Raw genomic sequence first — 23,914 nt, forward strand, 5'->3', positions numbered from 1 at the left:
TAAAACTGTTAAATCACAATCTTACAATTGTCAAATTGTCAACTGTCCGACGGCTGTCCCTGATTGGTCGGCCTTACAGTAGACCGTTCTGTGTCCATAGAGTTAGGAATAAAACACAGGTGTCAGTCAAATAAAATAAATGCTCTTCAAGATTGTGAAATCAAGTACGTATTTATTAATTATTTAGTAAGTAATCAATAATTCTGACATCACATGGTAAGAAAAAATGTATCAAAATTAAAAAATCTGAAACGTATCATTCAGTATACTTTTCGTGTGTAAGATAAACATGCTGGCGGCATAGGGGTGGCCCAAGGGCCACCCCTGCCGCACCCTAACCTACTGTTATGCCTTGTAAAAATTATGACAAAACACTATTATTCTAAAAAAGAATTATGGATAATTGGATATCTATTTATTAATCCCAAAAATAAGTTATACCTAACAAACCAGTATTCCTAGATGTTATTATGGGAAAGTAAAACTATTATGCTAAAAAACGTTATGCAAAAAGGATTATGATAATTAAAATTATGACAAAAACATTTATGCATTTTAAGAGAATCCCAAATTAACATTATGCTCACTCTAATAGTTTTGTAACTCTATGGTATAGCACGCGAGGTGCGTTTCGTATCACAATTTGACGGTTTCACTTCGATAAATTATAATCTACCGAAAAATAATACGTTAAATTGTAAGCAATATGATACGATTCATAATTATTCGACAGTTCACAATCTCGCGAGATTCAAATCGATAGATTATAATCTAACGTTATTTACAATTTTACGGTGACATGTATAATAAACAAACATCACAGACATCATGACAGATCTAAAACTAACGAAAATCTTTTTTCTTTTTTCTATTTGACTTATTTATGAATTTTAATCAAGAAAACGTGATAATAAGTTCGACAGCAACCAGTTCAGGTCCCCGAAACAGCCCATTTCAGGCCGCGTATATATGGAAATACTACTTCAATATGTCCCAGCCTCGTCTTTTTTTAACGTCCTCGTTAAAAAAAGACGTCCTAACCTGAACTAACTAACCTAACAATAAACACCACGCGTAAATATAAGTCCAGAAATGCGCTGCAAGTCGTCTGGACTGGGCGCGAAAACAACATAGAATTCGATTAGCTGCTAAGTGTCCCGCATGCTATCACCAGCTGTCACTGACATACGTATGAAGTCCCGCGGATTTTATTGGAACTAAATGACAAGTCATAATAATTATATGCGGATACTGCGACATCAGCGCCGTGCTTGCGGGACGTCCTGAAGCGCTATTACATCTTTCAAAAGTTTGAACCGAGGCAATTTAGGAAAAATCTACCTTATTATTACTGTACTGTGATCGTTATTTGTAAAATCATACAAAACATATACACAATTCTTTATACACAATATAATTATTATGACATATTGTGGACTTTTCGGTAGACCTACAAAAAAGGAACAATTCAACCATACGTTGTTTTGTTATATCTCAATGGGCTCAGGCAGTGTTTTCGCCGAAAGCTCCAAGTCGGCTATATTTGTAACGATAATTATGTTTGACATTCATCATCATTTTTGAACCATTTTATACAAAAAAAAATACTTGTATAAATTATATACCCTAAAGCACGCCCATGAATCACTACTCATTGGTGAAAACCGTATGAAAATCCGTTCAGTAGTTTTTTAGTTAGCCGCATGTTCACTGATGCGATTAATGCCTGTAAATACGGAAATTACGAAAGGTACTTTAGTGCAAAGTACATTATTGTATAATTATAATATTATTGGTAAAAGTGATACTTTTTGAAAATTCCGTAACAAATAGACGGGTTCGCCAAATTCAATTGTAAAAAAAAATACAAAAAGTAAAAACAATTAAAACATGCACTTGGGTTTGAACCGTGAAACTTAAGAATGGCGGCGACTGCTTTACCAAATGCGCCATTTAGAAGTTAGAAGTAGACTTCAAATTATGCATCTCTTTTAATAGCTAACCTAGTTCGCATGTGTGTGTGACAGCTTCGTGTTTGTACACAAATTGAAATGACACCAACTTTTGATGCAATGTTTTAATATGATATCTGCAGTAAATACTTCAAAATTGTAGCTTATCTTAAAGATAATGTATGTAAGATTTCGCCACCTAACATTTCACTGGGTCAGAACTCAACACTAAACGAATAAATGGAAAAAAATACGAAAACTGCAGAAGTAACGCCATCTGCTGACGCAGCGTTACCTAGCTGACTGAAACGCATCACCTTAACTCAAATATACTCTACAGAATAGAATTAAATAACTACTATTACGATCATACAAGTAAATAATGTTGGCGTGTCGTCTTTAGTTGCCTAACAAAATCAAAACCGCGGGAAAAACACTGCGGTGGTTGGATCGTCAAGATGACGTGACCAAGTCTTGGTTTTCAATATACACATATAGCACCACGTCTGTATTCCCGAAGGGGTAGGCAGAGATGTATAGTATACACCCACTCTTCGCCAGCTACACATATTTATATCAATGTAATTGTAATACTACCTACCTCGACAAGTTTGACAAAATATTTGGTCCGGCCATCTTAACTTCAAGATAATAGAACCAAGTTGATAACCTTGGAAGAATTGGCGCTGCATAGACAAGAATGGAGAATGCAACACTGACAAGAATGATGAGAACGAAGATCCATCCAACTCTTGAGTATGCAGTGTAGTAACTGATTCAGTATATAAAGTGAAATGTACTAGATAAGTTATGTAGTAGACTATACATAACCCGAAAACCCTCAGTGGAGCAGCTTTCTGGAGTATGGAGTATACACGGTTGATGGAGGGGAGGTCTGTGCCCAGCAGTGGGACGTATATAGGCTGTTTATGATATGTTTAACAAACTCATATTTGTCGTAAGCACCTTATACTATACCAGTTTTCGAAAATATGATTTATCTAGATCAGATATATGTGAAACATACTATCTGCCATCCCTTGAACATGCATGACCAACCAAACTAAATAAATGTATAATTCGATGCAAACAACAATTTAAATAAATATATTTATGGTGCGTTAAGTGCAATAAAATATATACATAAAATATTGACGAAGGGCAAAGATAATCTATAGGTAAGGATCTTTTTAAAACCATTTATGAGTAATGAGAAGATCATTTTGTTAAAATTGGGTCGTGTACTAAGTTCAAAATAAATTATGATATTCTGATTACTAAATCAAGACGGACCTAAAACTAACGAAAAACATTTCTTTTACTATTTAACTTATTATGAATGTTAATAAAGAAAAACTTAATAATAAGTCCGACATTTTATCACGTTTTTCTATGACGTCACAGTGTGCTTTTCATACAAATTCCATAGTAATTCCGTGTTTTGACGTTTAGTAAAAAGTAACTGATTTGACTAGTTGGAAACTACCCTATAGTCTGGTCACATGCAACCTTTTTAACACTTTATCTTGTGGTCCTTAACATCGAAAGCAAGTTGTCTTTTAATTCTTTGTGGGTCTGTCTACCCTATTACGGATTATAAGCGCGGGAGTTTATGTATGCAAGTAAATAGTTTATGTTCCTAGATGGCAGCAGAAGTACAGTGCAAGAGGCATAAAGTTCTATAAGTATATCTTATCCGTAACCACTAGATGTCGCTACTTGTTCCATTACTGTTGAGTCGATTATTGTTTTCAGATTTCATGAAATTCAGTTGTTTTGTTAGGTTTTTTTTCTTCAAATTATATGTATTGTAAAATGCTTTATTTCTGAGATAATTTATTTTATCGAATATAATTCATGTTGATGAAATTATAAGATGGAACCTTTTGAAACATTCCTTGGTTAGGTTGACTATTGAGGGAACTTTCAAATCATGTAAGCAAAGTACCAAATATAACGAATGCATATTACTTTTCTAGGGAATAATAATAGCTAAAACTTTTAGCCTAAAAAATCGGGAAGCTGTAGCAAGCAGTGGCACGATAGAGCAGCTGCCGCCGGCGCGCGAGGCGACGCTTCGGTCTCGGCATCTCATGCCCCGCCACCTCTCCGCCGGGCTCCGGTGCCGATTCACCGCACATCGCATCGCACGCGGCAGTTGTGCGTCGTACGGACCTCTCTACGCTCGTCGCCGCCGGCCGAAAATGTGTACCGCTTCAACAGTGTTTTGAAATATACAGTTTAACAGTGTTGGTGCTCCGATAAATCTATAAACGCTTATTTTTTTTACGCTAACGATACTCGAACTGGACGATGATGGCTCCTGAGACAGTAGTTGTGGACCACAACAAACCAGCGCCGCAGCAGGCGCCGCCGCCGCAGCAGCAAGGCGGCGCGCTGGACTGGCTCAAAATCAACGTAGACTACTTCAAAAGTCCGCCGGGAATACTCAAAATCGTAGAATTGGTGAGTTAAGACACATTGTACTAAGTAATTAACAGCGGTAAGACTATTATTCATTAGCAGTTTATCTACGTGTCTTTTCCATTCGAACCTGTTTATTTTAGTTTTGTAGATTATTAATTTTCATTTACATATTTAATATATTAGGTAATAATGTTAAATTCGCATAGAAATCTCACTAGTCCGATAGATGTTATACTCGGATGTTATAGAAAATACCTACTCGAGGAAATAACTTCTTTTAACGTAGGTACGGTACTAATATCATACATAAGTTTGGAGCGCGAGCAAAAGAATAGAGCGTAATAAGCTTTTGTTTGTATGCATATATTATGAGTTATCGAGGTCGTTTGACGTTGCATATTGTCGTTGAGCCGGTGAGAACGTCGGCTTGCTTGGTGGAGGTCAGTAGGCAGCAGCAGGGGCGGGGGCGCGGGCGGCGGCGGCGGGGGCTGACGCAGCAGGTTGCCGAGCCACGAAAGAACGGTCGCGGAGGAGGCAGCCTACCTACTCTAATCAGTACTACGGTACTAATCACCTAGTAAAGTGACTTCATTATATAATTTTACAAGCTTTAGATCAGTAGGTAAACCTATGTTTCAAATACACTGGGTACTTCTACAGTCCATTTCTAAAGTGTACTTTTGTTTGTGCTTCGCACCTGGACAGTTGGAATACTTTCTCACATTAAATATATAAACTGATAAAAGTCATACTAAGCGATGAAAATAAATAAATAAACTTACAATAGGTAGGCTAGGGAGTTCTGCATACCTACCTACTGTATATTATTTAGGTATTAGGTAACGTGAAACGCTTTTACGTCGTTTACTATTAACGTCTTTTTTTAATTCCCCCCAAAACTACCTATAATTAATTAATGACTAATAGTTTCTATAAACGTAGATAAAAGTTCCTGTAATTCATTGAGTAGTCGAAAATGACTGCTAACTTCATCTACAATGTGCTGTAAATCACAATCATGGCAGTTCATTAAATTTGAAATAAATTAAGTACTTAACTATTTAACTCCTATTAGTGCCTACCATAATCGTATAATATACATTAAAAAAACTTAATCGTAGGACTCATTTATTGCGAATCGGACAACAAAAATATTCAAATTTTCAGGGATGTCCCCTATTTTTTTTAGTTTTAGTATTTCTCTCTTATTCAGTACAAGTAGTCGTTACATGAGCGACCTTTGGCGGCTAAATAGTAGGGTTGATGAAGTTGGTACTCCACCTCACAACCCACACGATAGAAGAAGGAGTACAAAAATAATGATACAAATTAAAGTACCTATCTGGTATGTGTCAATTTATACAATCCGTTTTTATAAAGTTGGTTAAATCGTTCGTAAAAATATAATCGTAAAACTAGGTAAGTATATGAAAGGACGAGTTGGGCGCGACACTATTCGGAAACAGTGTCCTAACAGTGCCTAGGTCCCTGGCTCGGTCCATATAAAATACATTCTACGGTATATCGACGTAACGAACTCATTGTTTGAGATTTGCATGCAGCTGCTGATAATATTCAACCATTCTACTCGTGTAAATCCAGGCTTCGTTGTATCTGTTGACTGTATAGCATATTATGCCATATTTCTAAGAAACCACAACTTAAAATGTATTTAAATCTCAGAAACATAATATCTATTCTTAGTAATTGACGTATCTAAACCAATGATTGTCGAATTTGTTTTCGAACTCATGTTTGGATCATAAATGATAATCACGTGCTCAGCGGTGAAGGAATACGTCGTGAGGAAACCCACATTCCCGAGAAATGCATTTTCGGAGGTATGTAACGTAACCTGTATTGGGCTGGATTTCCCTTCGCGGGTTGGAAGGTCAGACAGGCAGTCGCTTCTGGATAAACCTACCAAATCTTCAGGATAGGTAAGCGGACCCTGCGAAAAACGAGATAATGCTAGGGGGATGATTGACGTACCTAATTAAATACCCGCTTTGTTTTATTTGAATCTGGTTGTCTACGCGTTACCAAGCCTCTTGGTTGGATATTCACGAGTATGTAAAAGTAAGGATTGCGTAGATATTTTGACTTTTGCACAATTCTAGGTATAAATAAATTAAGAAATATTATTTGAGTGTACCTAACATTCCTTAATTAGGACATATATACATATTGGTTTGTCATAGTTACGAATTGGGCTCGTGCGCCCCACCCACGCTTGGTCTCAAGTGATATCATCGGCGACCGCCTCTATCGGCATTTGCCATATCCTTACCAGTAAACTAGGGCTGGCAAAACTCGACGTAGGTACGACCCTTCATATGGCTTTGATTTAGGCTGGGGCCTTACAAGAGTGCAACAAAAAGGAGTTCCTTCTTTACAATTGTATAATCCTGTAAAATGGACGAAGGCATTTCTCACAAGTAGATAGACAGAGTCATGCCACCTAAGTAAATCATTTTTCTATTACACCGCATCTTAAAAGATGCCTCTTTCATTTCTTCGATGCAATAAAGCCTGGGAATAGCGGTAAGTCTTCATCTCATGCGAACTTTCGTGACGAAAAATCTCTCAATCAATCTCAATTTGACGTTGTAAAATTAGCATTGACTAGTCTAGTGTTCGTGTCATTGCGTCATGATCTTGCAGATTACCTTCGCCATGTACTTTACTACGAGATAACTTCTTCAATGAGAGAGATTAATTGAGGTGACTTAATAATTAGGAAGTCGTGATCTATGTTTATGAGGTGGGTTGGACGTCGACAATTAAGATGTAGAAGGAATTAAAAGAATGAAATGGAGGAAGTGGACATTACATCCTGCGGGCATAATAGGTAGGTACCTACATAATAAATCCGCTACAGACATCCATCCATCGATTCATCTAGTGGCCTACACGGCCTCCGTGGTCCAGTGGTTTGAGCGTTGAGCTCACGATACGGAGCTCCCGGGTTCAAATCCCGGTGGGGACATATCATAAAAATCATTTTGTGATCCCTAATTTGATTAGGACATTACAGGCTGATCACCTGATTGTCCAAAAGTAAGATGATCCGTTCTTCTTTTCAATTTCAATATTCTCTTGGTCGTTTGCGATCGACACTTCCAAGATTAGTAAAGGAAATTATAAATCATCAAAACATATTATTATAACATATAGGTTGATTGAGGGGAGCCCTGTGCCCAGAAATGGGATGTATATAGGCTGTTTATGCAGTTAATTAAGGATAAAATGTAACTGAGTATTTAAGTATTCAATTAATATCAAAGCTACTTTCTCTCCTTACGCTGGGCAGAGCTCATTAAATACAGCCAATCTTGTTCAATCACACGATTCATTGACCCTTAACCTTTAGTTTCGTGCAGTGCCCCTTTAGGTAGGTAGGTACTAAGACAATTACAACACGATAAAACCACAATTTACTGCGTAAAGGCTATTATATTTTAATTTTTATCAATAGATAGTTTCTGTTAGATAGAAAAGAATCATTGTAACCATTATTTCATTTCCTATACGGGAAAGTTGCTTTCTTCATTTAATAATCTAAATAATTAATATGAAGTGGTGTTTTGTGGTTAATGATCGCATTAAGTTAGTCGGAAAATATTCGCGATAGTGTTATTATATCGGAATATTCAATAAACAAAGTGTACTTACCTATCTATTTTCGCTTCGTGCCAACAAGCCGCTTTATAACTCGAAAGTTTATGCGGACGTTTGAGTTAATTCGTTTGGGGTTCGGAGTAGGAGTCTGCTCCGAGGCTTAGGTTTCATCATTCATCGTTATCACCTTTCATCATTTCATTAACATCATCAAGAAAAAAATACATAAGACATGGCTGTATGGGCATAGTTCCCTTTGCCTTGCCCTTCGGGGAAAACCAAAACAAAAAAAAGTACTTTGACAGATCTCATATTTAGCGCGTATTGAGATGATTTTAAATTTTTATCTTATTGAAATATAATCAATAATTATACTGTTCTGTTTAATATTACCTACTTGTATTTCTTTATTTTTTCCTCTTTACCGTAAATGTTTGAGTCGTGCAAGGCCAAGGATTGTATACATCGTCATACTCGTTTGTTTGCGGTGTTTATTCATCGATAAACATAGCATTGTATTACGTAAACATGCAGAAAAACTGACTCACGTTTCCTCTTGCCGCTTCTGAGACTGACGTTTATATGAAAACTGCACTCTTATTATTGAAGTAGTTGCACATGCTTGGATTTGTAAAATTGATAGTGTGTGTTATATACTTACGGGGTGTTAGTGACATCGTAATAAATACTAAGGAGGGCGATTCAGAGCACGATTCTAAGTTAATATCAAGTGGAATTTTCCGTCGCAAAATTCATGTTTTCTTTTAAATTATTTTCAATTCCATACTTTTGCGACGGAAGATTCCACTTGATATCAACTCAGAATCATGGTCGGAATCATCCCTCAAAGTTTTCGTTACTAACATCCTGTATAAAAAAGGATTGCTGCCGAAATATTAGTCACGCTTATAACAATAATGATAACAGTTGTTCCTCCTTCCTCGATAGCGTGGGTTGCGAGGTGGATTACTAACTTAATCAACCTTGGTGTCAGGATTACTATTCAGTCAATGGCCCCTGACGTGGCTCATGTAACGACTATTTACTTACATCAGTAAGTATAGTAACCGGGACCGACGGTTTAACGTGATCTTACTTTCGGACAATCAGGTGATCAGCTTGTAATGTCCTAACCAAACTATGGATCACAAATATTTTTTGTGATATTTCCCCAATTAGAATCCGGGGCCTCCGAAACGTGAGCCTAACGATCTACAACTGCACCACAGAGGCCGACCAAATGTGACTCAGAAATACTAACCAATAAGTACTGGTAATTCAAAGATAGGATCGAGATATACAGGAGTGGATCCAGCTTTCTACCAGCTCGCAGACAACCTATCTCCGTAGAGAATTAGATAAAATAACCCAACAACCACCCGTCATGGGTGGCCACTGAAATTTTACCGCCCATTTCTACGAAGCACATACAAATTCATATGTTTGGTGTTACAGCAGAAAAAAAATGTCGTAAATGTGCTTCGACTTCATTAGTACCCGTTAAAGGTTGATAAAAATAGATGGTCAGCTTTCAAACGTAGGTGACGGGAAACTAACTAGAAAGGGACTGGAATTCTTTGCCGTCTTCTGTATTTCCGAATGCATATAACCCGGGTGCTTTCAAGGCCAGAGTGAACAGGCACCTTCTGGGCGAGCTTTATCTTAGGCCTCGTCAATGTCTTCGGGCAAGTCTGGGGCCAAGAGCAAATACATCAAAGGTAAAAAAAACATGAGTTAGGCACTTACATGACATATCAGCCGACATTATTTTACGCTGTTGCAGCCCTCCTAAAGTGTTTCAATACTTTCAATGCCCATTGTTGAGTTAACGTTGCAATTATCTAACGTTACGGTTGTAAACAAAATGTATTTACGCGTTGATCTTCTGATAAAAGTGATTGTTGCAACTTAAATAGCGAGAGATTATGCGCACGGTTTGTGGTCACATCACTCTCTAAATTTACATACTTACTTAAGTAAGTGCTTATGTACTTATAAAACTATAAAAGACCCAATTGGTATATTTGCCAGCTACGTAGTACGCTTTATGTTATGTAGTTACCTACTGCCGGTACGTATTTCTATTCATTGTAGCGACTATAAGGAAAACTTACCATTCATAGAGTTTCATCACATTTATACACAATGTAGGTAATTAGGTACAAGGTACATAAGTGTCCAAGTGGAAAAAAGAAACAAGTTATCTACCAACGATATATTTATATTAGGTATTGTCAGGATATTAACATGCCGGTTCATAGCTTAGTAAAAGTAGTAAGACAACAGTGTCACAGAACAAGAATACAAGTTGACAAACCCAACCCAAGCAAATAAACGAAATACGGGTTTAAAAGTCAATTGTCGACAAGTAAAATGGCGGAGGCATTAGCAGGCGATTAATATTTTGCATTCGTAGGTTTGGAGAGCGTTGGGTGAAAGCTGGTCGAAATGTAAGTGGTCTGTGGACGTGTGTAGTGTGGTCCGCGGCGGGTCCGCGCCCGAGGCTGGCTGGCTCGGCCTCCGCCGCAGCCGGTGTGACAACCTGTCGTTTTCTCATCATTTCACTCGCAGTCGCCATACATACATATGCTACACTAAATTTCTTCAATACTCTGTCACTAAAACCCTATATCTTTTGTTGTAATATCCTTAAATATGATTATAAGACGTCTTTTCCGGCTACTTGTCAGGCTTCTACGTAAAAGTTAATGATGACAAATCATTTTTGATGTAAGTAATAAACATATTGGTTCTATTGAACTATTGGCGTGATTGTATTTAACATTATTGTTAGATCAGCCTGAAACAGTACCTACCTACTTATGGACAGTACCTACTTACTACGGACTATAATTTAGGAATTAACAAACTGGTTGTTCATGTACAGAATAAATTATATTTTTGATTGCCTCGTCTAGACATTGATTGGATTGGATAATTAAAGTGTTTTTAGTTCTTTACGTAAAATCGAAAATGTCTGACAAAATTTCAGTTTTTTACTAATATTTATTGCATTGCGTGTTGGGGATTGCGACACAGTTAAACGGCCTGTAGTGGGTATGGTATGTGAACATTCACAGGTTTGTAATAATCGTTTACGCACACAACACCGCACGACCTATCCAAGGACTGCTGGTTAGCACAAACTCACTTTAAATGGCCATCTTTGTTACCCACAAATTCTCGCAGACATAATTTTTCATATGGCGTAATTTTCTAAACCATCATTTCCAATTTTCTCGTGCAGAACGAGAATGCATCAGATAACACCAAGTTACGAAGCATTTATTTGTGGAGAGGCCCAGCAGATATTTAATTACGTAACGTAACACAATAGAACTCCGTTAAACCCGCGGTCGCGGCGAAACGAGAAACAACACAAGATGGCGGGTAGCTCATTATCTGGCATTATGTCATGCACATGCAGCATCGCGGCTACCACGGCCTATAATTATCTAACCCCAAGCAACAAGTTATTTCGGGCAAGCGCCCTTCCCATTCTTATTTACCTAGTTAAAGGCCGCCGCGAGACACGGATCGAAGGAGCGGGCTGAAAATAACAATGCGTGCATTAGCGAAGCAAATTGTTATGATTTCATTTTCCTTTGAAGCTTGTGTGACGCAAGTAACATTTTTTTTACAAGAACCTTACCGTAATAAATAAGGATCTTGAAAATTGGTTAGTGGTGCTTTTGAAAGCCCATCTAAGTATTGCTCGCATGAAAGTCTTCAGAGGTAAATAATCGGGTCGTGTACTAGGTTCTATATAAATTATGAAATTCTCATTACTAAATAAAGAGAGACCTAAAACTAACGAAAACCATTTTCTTTTTTTCTATTTAAGTTATTTACGAATATTAATTAAGAAAAACGTAATAATAAGTCAGACATTTTATTATGTTTTTCTATGACGACATCACAATTTGCTTTTTCATACAAATTCCATAGTATTGCGTGTTTTGACGTTTAGTAAAAAGTAATTGATTTGACTAGTTGGAAATTAACTAGTCTGTTAATTAAGTAGGTAAGCAGCTGTTATTTTTACCAACACAACTAATCAAGTTGGTTATATTATATATGAATTTTGTTGAATGTGTACCGGCCATGAGCTGTGTAATAATTAAGACAGTTGTAATCTGTATATGAGCGCATTGAGGGCGCTGACATGGTAGTCGTCGGCACGTGACCTCTTGCCTGACTCCCAACACCTTTCAACTAGCCTCTATTGAGATACTTATCCTATTAGCTTGAGCTCATTCTTTATATATTAATGACTCATGACGTCTAAAAACTACTTGATAGATATAATCGTGTGGAGACATTAAAAACGGGTTAGGCCAGTCACTTTCGAATCTGTGAATTTCAATTAAATATAAATCCTAGAATCTAGTGAAATCTGTAGCTTGCTAGAATGTTATATAGCTGTTCTGACTTCAGATCTATAGAGAATATAAATGCACTAGAGTTAGAACGAACAAATAAGTCTCATACAGTTGTGTGAACTTTTTCTCTAATTTAACAAGAATGGTGCTGTTTTCTCAGTTACATTGTTATCTTTGAAGTGGAATATCTCCCGTTAGGTGTGCGTTTGCGCGCGTATTACCGTTCCGTTCGACCACAGCTGTTCACATAGACAAAGCCTAATTCTGCTTATTGCACCCCAGCTGTGTTTTCCCGTTAGTATTCGATGAAAACTTAAGTATAGTCGGGGACGAAGGTCGACGTAGGTTAGTGGTTTGTGGTAGGAATGTAGACTTTCTTGTATCTAGTGACCCGACGTTATCAAAAAATATGTAAGTTCCTAAGTAATATTCGCAAGTACAAGTAGAGCAGTAGTGTTGTATTCTTAAATATCGATATACCTATCATAGTCTGGGAGTCTTCAAGGCTAGAGTGAATAGGCATTTGATAGGTAAGCGTGATCCATCCTAGACGCGAATTTCTAAGGAACTAAATGACAAGTCATAATAATTCTATGCAGATATAACGCAAGATGAAATTAAATTAAATTCATCTTTTTTGGGGTTATGTACTTATACGTTTTTACAATAAAATACTTACCAGATAATATTTTTAATTTGTCAGAAAATAAATCTAAAGCTCATGTGAAACTTACTTTGTGTAAAAAAGCTTATTATAAAATTAATGATTACCTAAAAGATAAAAATGTCTCGTATTAAATATGTCCCTCTAGTTATTAAATAACTTGTCATATATTATATTTCTTGTCATTTCATCTCCTCAGCCATTAATAACCTTGCGAAATCATGTAAATTCAAAAATGTTACATTGACCTTCAACAAGTTTATCTATGATAATTATGTTGAATAAATGAATCTGATTTCTGATGCGGCCGCGGGAGTTCTTTCGTGGCGCGACTCTAGGTGCATTGATCTGTAAGCTTGCACTACTGCCAATGTTTTTTGCCGTGGCAATGATTTTATACTACAAAGTGCCGAACGATGACGGATGTAAGAATGTGTATGCTTTTTTATGTATTTTCATCCACTCGGATAAGCCAAATAACTTATAACAAGCTGTATCTAGCTGTCCACATTCCCGAGAAATGCATTTTCGGAGATATGTGACCTAACCTGTATTGGGCTGGTTTTCCCTTCGCGGGTTGGAAGGTCAGACAGGCAGTCAATTCTGTAAAAAACCGGATTTGTCAAATCTTCAGGTTAGGTAAGCGGACGATATGGAGATGATGAAGCTGTATCTAGCTGTAATAAATAGGTGTGTAGGTAATAGGTATTTCCATAATTAACTATAGGTGCAAATAAGAACAAGTATTTATAGTATAATTGACAGTACGTAGTAATACTTACCTATATTGTGTTCGTTATTATAACTTCTACAAATAAATATATAGCATGTTGAAGAATGATCAATGTTTCTTTACGACTCGCTTTATAGGTACTTAATATTGTACGATGTTTTGAAGGTCACTTTGGAAAAGGCACGTTTTTCCTATATTGATTTAGTCACCTCGGCGCGTTGGTATGGAAGTGACTTAATATGCATAATTCTTTATTATTATTATGCGTCGTAAATTCTACCCCCGCGCGATATGGACTTTCTGCGTGAAGAAACGGACATTGTGATTTGCCTACGTAGATTTAAAAAAAAAGTTGTAGTCCTTGGCAGGTTATCTTTTTGACAACATTATGTATTATACCTACATACCAACGAAATTCGTAGGTATTCGAAACGTGTCTACATCTACAATGATATCAAAATATTAGCCAACTGAATGTCTCTACTATTCTTTTTTTAGATGCTTGTTGCTGCCCACATAATAGTCTTGGTCGCGGCGATTCTGCTAAGAAGCTAGGAATATATTACAATAAAAATATTTGTTAGTCAGTAAGCGTAACATATAAAATTCGTGGTAGGGTAATAATCTCTACTTGAGGGAACTTTTTAAATTGCCTGCGTTGTTTGTAAACAGTTGGTTGTTTCCGACGACAAAGCGTTGTGCGTCGGTAGCGGACGGTTGCGAAATCGAGGTCGATGAAATTGAAACACTTTCATTCAAATGGGTTTCTTCGTGAGGCTTCGCTTATTTTCGTTTATGACCGCCTTGCACATCAAGGCCAATCGAACGTCCACTTCGAAACTAGGAATGATTGTAATAGATAGTTGAAGTTATTTAGTGTCTAGATACGTGAATGACATCAACTGGTCTTTATGAACTCTGCCTATTCTTTCGTCATAGATATGATAAAAAAGTTTTATGAACGTTCCGTAATTAGGTTTCACCTGATTCATTAAACGTTCACATTTTGACTACTGACTATGTAGTAGATGCGATTATATTAGCCAAGTGTCACAAGACGAGTGACAATACTAATATTGAAAATAGTTCGTATTCAAGAGTAATAAGTTGTTCAAATATTTGTGGCCTACAATTTGGCTTGTGGCTACGATTGGCGTTGGAAACAAGTGCGGAAGGGCGAGGCGGCAATCGAGCAGAACTATTAGAATGGCGTTCACATACTACGTATTTTAGCAGCTAAAGTTGTCTGAACCTAGGCCAGACTGGATCTGAGCATTGCGTCACTCGTCCTCCGACTAGCATTCGGTCGTTAATTTTAAATTCAAAATTAGCGAGCATAAAAATAAAACATGCAATCATTTTGTTTTATTGTCTGTGGGCATAGAGTAACAAAATGAAGAGACACTGGCGGGCACCTAGGTGGTCCCGTTAAGTATATATATTTTTATGTGTCTTTCTTTTTAGCACGAAGTATTAAAGTAAGTCGACAAAATATTTACTGTTTCACGAAAGAGAGATTGACTTTTTTAAATCACATTTGGAACTTTCACAACGGAAGAACTGGAAATATTAAATTTGCATCATGCGAAAGAAAAATGAAATTGAAAATTGAGATTAATCTCATTATTTATTTCTTGAAAGCAAGTATTTGTTAAGATAAACGAGACTACTGTAGATACTACTGTATCCACGTTTTTCATAACAAATACTAGTAACTACACCGCGTAGTAGGGGAACATTGAACAATATGGTACGTTTTGAAGTGTTAACATGGCTCTTATGATGTAAGCATTAAGCAGCTGAAACAACTGTTATTTTGAAAGCCGTGTCCGAGTGTGGAGTTCCCCTTTGGCATGGCAATACGGAAGAATGGAAGCGCACGGGATGCGGTCGTCGACCCCACACGTGTCGCAATGTTGCTGAAGTGACTATTGAGGCTAATGGCCGTAGTCCTACGGCCCTACCTACGTGCCCATAAGCAGTCCCCACAATCACCTACCATACGGAACGAATGATCCTTAGTAGGGTTAGGAACTGATACGCAATTCGTGAACTCATAAGCCTATAAAAATTGATGCTCAGGGCAAATTCATATATTTTTTTAGATTCTCTCCAAATATTCCTTGCGCAGATCTATGCCACCTACGTCTAGTAATAAATTAAATAATTTATTGTACTTAGTTGTGTAAGAAGCGCTCGAGGAAGTGGTCGAACAAGTCATCGGCAGTAGGTTGCTGTCAGTAATTCGGGCTGGGCGTTGGAAGTGCCTGCGTAGGCGCATACCCACTGACCTGATTGCGTACACAACTGCAGTTTCACTGCGCAATGCCGCTTTTGATTTGCAGGGTTCAGTGTTTTATACATTTTTAGTAAGGTCTCTGAAAAGTACACCATGTTGAAACGTACATTTTATCTAATTAAGTCTACAATCAGATTCAATGTATCTGTACGTATACATATAATTTGCCTACGTACAATGTACTCACGTAAAACAAGTGTCAGCTTTGTTTAATTTGAACTACCGTACAATAGCAGTCGCATCAGTGGCCTGGTAGACCAGCTAATGAGGGACTTTCCAGGTTACGTTCACCAAAAACAATATAGATGGCGTTGTACAGCTTCAACGTGTGAATTACCTATTTTCTCATTACTCGGGTAAGTACATTATTATTCCAAAATACAATGTAATGGCAGAAGCATATGTAAAAATAATTGTTGCTTGATATTTAGATCAGAAATGAGGAGATCCGCAGAACTAAAGTCACCGACATAGCTCGGAGAATTGCAAAGCTGAAGTGGCAGTGGGCAGGACACATAGCGAGGAGAACCGATGGCCGATGGGGCGGAACGGTTCTAGAATGGCGACCACGTGTCGGACGACGCTCAGTGGGTAGGCCCGCTACAAGGTGGACCGACGATCTGGTGAAGGTCGCGGGAAGCCGCTGGATGCGGGCAGCGCAGGACCGATCGTCGTGGAGATCCTTGGGGGAGGCCTATGCCCAGCAGTGGGCGTCATACGGCTGATGATGATGATGATGATTTAGATCACATTATGCATAGAGTTATGTTGCTACCTATATTGCTTCTCTTTATTTTGATCAGAATAATTATAGATGGAAGATATAATTGTGTCTGGGTGTAAAAGGGTCGTCGCTTATACCCAAAAACAAAGATAAAAGATGCATTATGTCTGTTATCCATGAAATTAGAAGGTTAAACGAAGGAAAATCTGTACAGCGCCATCTATATTGTTTTTGAGGATCGTAGCCTGGAAAGTGATGTTTAGATACCAACTTCAAGGTTGTATTACCTAACGTACCTACATGCAAACGTACGTTCACTCGATGTGAGTGGAATTTCTATGTGACAGGTAGGTGTCATAATCATAAGTCATAGGTGCACGGTACGTGTACACATTGAAAACAAAAAAAATGGATTTAAGATGTTAGCTAGATTGATCTTTAATAAATTTGTTTCCCACCGATTCCACTTTAAATATTTAATCTAATATTAGGCTAGATATTCAAAAGTAAGTAAGTAAACGTGTCTAAGTTTACTAACGAACCTTTGTACTTTCGCTTCAACTGCTGTCGTGTCGGAAATCCGGTAGCTGCCGCGTCGTTATTTGGAGCGCGACTGTACTGCGCAAAGGCAGTAAAATGGTTTGTGAACCCATTGACATGATGGGAGTCAGAGCGATGGCGCAGCGCACGCGCACGTCTGACGACGCACTTTCTCCATATGCAATCTCCTCATGTGTCGTGTCGTGACACAGATTTTGGCATTCGACGTCATTCAACTCGGCGACGCGACGCTTTCTCCATCTATAAAAATATAGTGTTGATTTAACTTCACACAAAATTTGCGTTGTTATCTCTCTCTCTATGTATATTTTTTTGTATTGTAATCTTTGTATGTATTATTAAAGTCTTATTCTCAAAAACTCCTTTCAAATATTTGCAAAAATGTGGAAAATATTATTATGGCAATTATAATGGAGTACACTGCGAAGGTAGAGACTTTGAGGATTGACGCGGCGGTCTCATTACAAATGTTGCTACTGGCAGCCTGCATAGTGAACAGTATTGGTAATATTGAAGTCCAGTTATCGGTTGGAATTTATACAAATAACACCTGTTAGCGAGCATTGCGACAGCCGTTCCGGGCCGGATCCAGCGGCGGCGGCGATACCAAACCGGTTTGCGGTGCTGCCTCGCCGGCCGACACCGTTGCCTAGTGGTACCACAGTATACCGCTAGTTTTTCTATTTCTAACTTTCCGTAGTATTTGCTTTTGTGGTGTGGCTTTGCACACTCAAATTTTAAGTCGACTCACTACGCTTTTCCCTCTGTGATTGACGAAAACAAAAACCAACAAGTAGAGATAAAATGAGGATAAACAATGTTTATTTGCTTAGGCAATGGTGCATACATGACAGCATGTATGAGGTATGTATAGGCTGATGGCATTCTTCGCAACAATGTGATGGATGAGATTCAAATGAGACTTGTAGTAGGTAGGTACCCACACTAGAGAGACAATGCATAATGTGTGCTTGCTTTATACGTATATGCTCGTAACCTGAGTTAGACACAAGTTATTTTTTTTCGAAAAGGTACCAATTCTTGAAATATTTTCAATTTGAATAAGTACTCGAAATTAATATAATTGCTAGCATATTTTGTTATTACTGTGTTACTAGTTAGTACCTAATTGAGGTCGTTTAAAGTTATCTAAAGTTGTTTTGACCAAAACCGCAAGTCAATTTGATAAATGATTCATTATCTAAAAATGCATTTTATCATTCAGTTGATGAGTTCACTACAAATTTCGGCGTCAACCTATCGTTAAACTGGTCGCCGCGTTATGTTCAAATTAACCTTGATGCGTATGCTCGCTGCCAGATTATTTTTAACACTATGTGTAACAGCGGTAACGTAGCATACTGTAATCAAAATATGATTTATTTCCACTTAAATCTTTAATGCATCGATACCGTCATTTAACTTCTAACTGAACCAACAATTTAAAGACATTACAACGTAAGTACTGGTATTGCATTTGAAAGCGTTATCTATGCGACATACTCTACATCGAATATAAAGTAACCGGATATTCTAGTTTTGATGCAATTAACAATGTTACTGAAGAATAAAACTAGTATTATTTCATTGTAATAAAAGTTATATTCGAATTCACGTTTAAAAGATGCTTTGGTTTTCTACCAAAATAATAACAAGGTACTTACCCTTATAGTCCGACTCTATCTACACTGGCCTGCATAACTAAGTAGTACTACACTTTTAACTCTTTTTTCTAGCCAGAAATAAACAACGTGTTATAGATAATTTTATCAGCTTTTTGTAACGATTAAACTATACATTAGTAACATTTCGAGGCATTTTTATTTCGAAAATGTATCTTGTGTATTACTTACCTAAAAAGTTATTATAATTTTTAAAGTGTAGTATTTAGTTTTGCAGGCTACTCTATCATTGTCAGATTTACTTTGATCCTTATGTAAAGTGGTTATTTTCTTGTTCTTCAGGTGTTAGGTATCCTGTGTATGGCGCTAGCGTCGCCGTGGTACTCGGCGTGGTTCGTGTTCGTGGCCGTCACCAGCTTCATCACAACCCTCATGTGGAGCTTCGTCTACCTGCTCAGCATCAGGGAAGCCTTGAAGATTCCCATCAACTGGGTTTTATCTGTAAGTTTTATATAAGTTGTTACTACAATAACCAGTGGCGAGTCCAGGATTTTAGTTTGAGAGAGGTTTGTTTTAAAATTCTACTACTAAATTCTACCTACAGTACGTATAGGTAGATAGTAGAACAATTATCATCATCATTATCAGCCGTATGACGCCCACTGCTGGGCATAGGCCTCCCCCAAGGATCTCCACGACAATCGGTCCTGCGCTGCCCGCATCCAGCGGCTTCCCGACCAGATCGTCGATCCACCTTGTAGCGGGTCTACCCACTGAGCGTCGTCCGAGCAATATCAAATTTAATTTCTAATTTGTTTGAGCCCCTTAGTTAACCTCGCCTGGATACTTACGCTACAAAATAAGAAAGATACAAAAATCTCTGGAATTCGTGTATTACAAGCATTTTCAGATTTCCACCAAATTGTGTTAAGTACCTTTTTATCTGACGTGCAATAAACATCACTGCAACAATAAACTTTGCGATCATAAATCATGGCATGACCTTCTTAACAACGTTCTATAATAGAAATTTCGTGGAACACTGAATCTCGCTTGTTTTAGGACACTGGGAGATACTAGATTTAAAAATAATTCTCGGTGTATTTATGAATGAAATGGTTATGTAAAAAAGCTAGTAACATCTGTATTGACAAAAAGTTCGTAAGAAATATTGAAGACGTTTTTGTATTAAGAATGTTCAATTTGTATATTTTGCACAAAATTACTACACAACGCACTTTTACTTGTTCCACTAATCTCTGCCAGCTGACATATCAATAGTTACACCTTATACCCACATATCTTTCTTCACGTAATCTATTCGCGTCTTCTTGAGTAACAGTTGATCTAACAGAAAGCTCGGTGAGGCGTGGGTACTTATTTCATCTTGCGTTGGATGACTGACTACCCCAATTGGGATAACCCAACTACGACTATAAGGTCGTGAGCTAATGTTATGTTATGTTGTGTTCATAAGTATCATATTCCTGACCTTCATCCAAGCTAACGTATTACTTCTTAATTGGGTCGTGTACTAGGTTATTATGAAATTCTGATTACTAAATAAAGACAGATCTAGAACTAACGAAAACTTTCTTATTTCTATTTAACTTATTTAAATGAAATGTTAATTAAGAAAACGTAATAATAAGTACGATATTTTATCACGTTTATCTACCTATAACGTCACAATGTGCTTTTTCATACAAATTCCGTAGTAATTTCGTGTTTTGACGTTTAGTAAATAGTAACTGATTTGACTGGTTGGAAGCTAGCCTTCGGCATTAATTATTAATAGACGCTTTGTTGTTCAATTCCAGGAGCTCATCAGTACGGGGTTGGAGACGTTTCTGTACCTGATCGCCTTCATAGTGCTGTTCGCATCCACGGCCGGCACTTACAGCAACCTCTACGGAGCGAACGTTGCTGCTGCTGTGAGTATACATACACACATACATCCATAAACTCACCCCCGTAATCCCTATTGAGATGCACAAATATACAAAGACAACTTGCAGCCACTGCCGCCAAGAAGTCCGAACTCATGGGCGATGGCCCATAACATGTTCATCATGTTCAGTTGAACGTGTTCTATATTTTGAATTCGCTCCCAATAGTAGTGCTGTGAGTATATTTACTAAATAAACAGCTTATTATCCTTAAGACAAATAGATTACTCACAAGATTATATTTCCTTATCTTTCTTTTCTTGCTGAGGATTGAGTTTGTCTCGTTCGATACTAACTTATTCCTGAGTATTTACTTGGTGTTGGTCTTCTCCATCTTTTCGTATGGGTTATAAACTTATAACATGGATGACAAACCTCACTAAGTTTAGTGGAGGTATTCTAGAGCCGGCAGCGCCGTAGGCCTCTGTGTCCTTTGACATAGTATAATAATATGTAACGACTACTACTTACTTTATCAAGTACTTATTTAATTAGTGTAATATCCTATGTCTGATGACAGAAGAACTTGCACTACTCACGAGACGATTAAAGGATCAGTCAGATATTCTATCACACTGCTGTGACATCGGAAAATTTGTTACCTACAATTGACAGTTGAGTACTTGGTCTTTATGAAATGTCGGTTGTGGTTAGACCACTATATATAAATAAGTATTCAGTGTAGTTTTTACTACAGAGAAAAACCAAGAAAGGCGCGAGACAGTGGTTCTGTAATAATTTAGAACACATGTGAAGTAGGTAACCATACTCGTACTTAGTATTTGACTCGGGTTGTCGAACCTAATTGCGCAAACGTACACTGCTTCAACTGAATGGTACTTTGTTGCGTTATCGTCAAAAGTCTTTGCTATGCCCATTTACGATTTAGACAATCACCATTTAGTTGTAAACGCGTGACCGTTATTGCGGTCAAATACTATTGACTAATTTGGGTAAATTATGTTTGAAGTTTAGATACCAAAGTATTGATGATCATTAATTGATGAAACTTTTTATATTTTAGTTAATTTGATCGTAGTAATTATTGGTGAATATTTATTGTTTGCAGGTGTTCGGTCTATTCAACACGGTGGCATACGGCGCGAGCTCATTCCTGCTGTTCAAAGAACACAAGAGTTCGACGGCAGGCGGCGGCGCCGCGTGAGCTGCTCATCGAGGCCCTCGCCTGCGCACACGCACCGAACAACCTTACTCTTTAACCACATGCAACACTCAGACCATATTCGTACAACAATAGCCACCTTTATAATGAACGACTGTTTTTATAACACCGAATTTATATATAGATTTATATACCTATTTAACATATTCTGGTACCTATTTTTTATATAAGACAGCACTGCTTTACACAAATAGTAGCTAGTATTCAAGAATTTTTATAAGAGTAGGTATTTTGATAAATGGCCATAAGTTTTGTACGGTAATGTATGAAATAAACGATTAAAATATTCAATAATTTATTATATCATATCATTGTGTTCAGTGATATGATATAATAAATAATTAATTCAGATATATTCAGTGTTGCAGATATATCATTACGAATTATATTAATTTAATAACAGATTAAGCTAGAAAGGATCCATTCTGACTTTAGGACTGTTTATATTATTTGAGGTTTTACTTTTCGGTTCATTGTTCAAGCTGGTAAACTGATTTACCTGCGATATTTATATACAAAGTTTTCGAGGGACCTAAACACCCTATAATTAAAATGAATTAAAATTGATATATCACTTTTGGCACGTATTTTATTATACTTAATTAAGACTTATCATATACACGTAATATCATAATTATAGTTTAATATAATGTGGTTGTTAATGTTGCTAGACTAGTCTCTCAGACAAAACTGGACAGAAAATACATTTTTTACTATTTATATTTAACATTAAATACATATTTGTGGCTAGGGATATTTGTAAAATATTTGATACTTTTACATTTCCGACAGTAATGCGATTATTTGATGAGATAAACAATTATTTCTTATGATAATTAACATTCGTTTGGTTGTGAATTACTTTCACGTTGACCCGTCTTTTTATAAGTTGCAAGTTATTATAATTGTCATCTGCTATATTGTTTTATGGTTTAGATTGTTACGTTACAATATATTCAGGTAAGGGGTGCGTAATGTTTCATAATTATCTTAAAGTATTACTTTGTGTCCTGCCGCCTGTCCCACACAGACTTGAATTTAGTCGCTACTCACCCCACAAGGATTATTGCTGTTGTTGTTAAAGTACTGAAATATTTAAGACGTGTTGAATCGAATGGTAATTTAATTGTAAGAAGGAAATATACAATCAATAGTTAATTTAACTAATTTGTAAAAAGTTAATAAATATATTTTAACATAAAATCAATTTTCTTTTTTTTATTGTTAGTTGAGTAGGCAACTGCACACGCTCACTACAGCTATTTTATGACTACGATTACAATTCTTTACTTTAATTTTTCCAAATACTTAGTGATGTTTACCACGGGTAAACATATGCGTATAAACGTATGCTGTGGTAAGTAAACTCTTAGGACAGTATGGCATACGACCACGGCTATCACCTAAACATCACTGTACGTAAGAATGTCAGAGAATTTTCTTGAAGTGTTTTCAACCTGCACAGTTCCCTTATGAAAGGTAAAGGAATACAGCGCCGTTCCCCATTACATTTGTCTTGCGACATGTGGTTACGGAGACTTCGGGTGATACCGCACGGACAACATAGGGCCCATGTTTCCAGGAACACCATATCGTCTAGTGAGAACGAGGTTCAAGTGGGTAACTTATCCCCTTAAATATTTATTTCCCCCGCAGGCTTGACTCGACTGTGTGTGGTCTCTTTAAACTGTTTTGACACAGTGTTCTTTTATAAGTCAATTAAAAAATGTAGAGCGAATAAAAAAGACTACAATTACAAAAGTAGTGTTTAAATGGAATAGCTGATAAAAAGAAAAA

The 23,914-nt window shown here is 37.1% G+C and overlaps 1 protein-coding gene across 1 annotated transcript; it reads left to right on the forward strand.

The window, feature by feature from the left end:
* Positions 1-4,069: 4,069 nt before the first annotated feature.
* Positions 4,070-23,324, forward strand: LOC126367714 (CKLF-like MARVEL transmembrane domain-containing protein 4). The gene is made up of 4 exons (XM_050011383.1): positions 4,070-4,418; positions 19,328-19,486; positions 20,806-20,919; positions 22,004-23,324. Exons 1-4 carry the CDS (start codon positions 4,266-4,268, stop codon positions 22,097-22,099), a joined length of 522 nt encoding a protein of 173 aa, XP_049867340.1. The 5' UTR covers positions 4,070-4,265; the 3' UTR covers positions 22,100-23,324.
* The last annotated feature ends 590 nt before the right edge of the window (positions 23,325-23,914 follow it).

This window comes from Pectinophora gossypiella, chromosome 6 (assembly GCF_024362695.1).
Source record: "Pectinophora gossypiella chromosome 6, ilPecGoss1.1, whole genome shotgun sequence".
Classification (NCBI taxonomy): domain Eukaryota; kingdom Metazoa; phylum Arthropoda; class Insecta; order Lepidoptera; family Gelechiidae; genus Pectinophora; species Pectinophora gossypiella.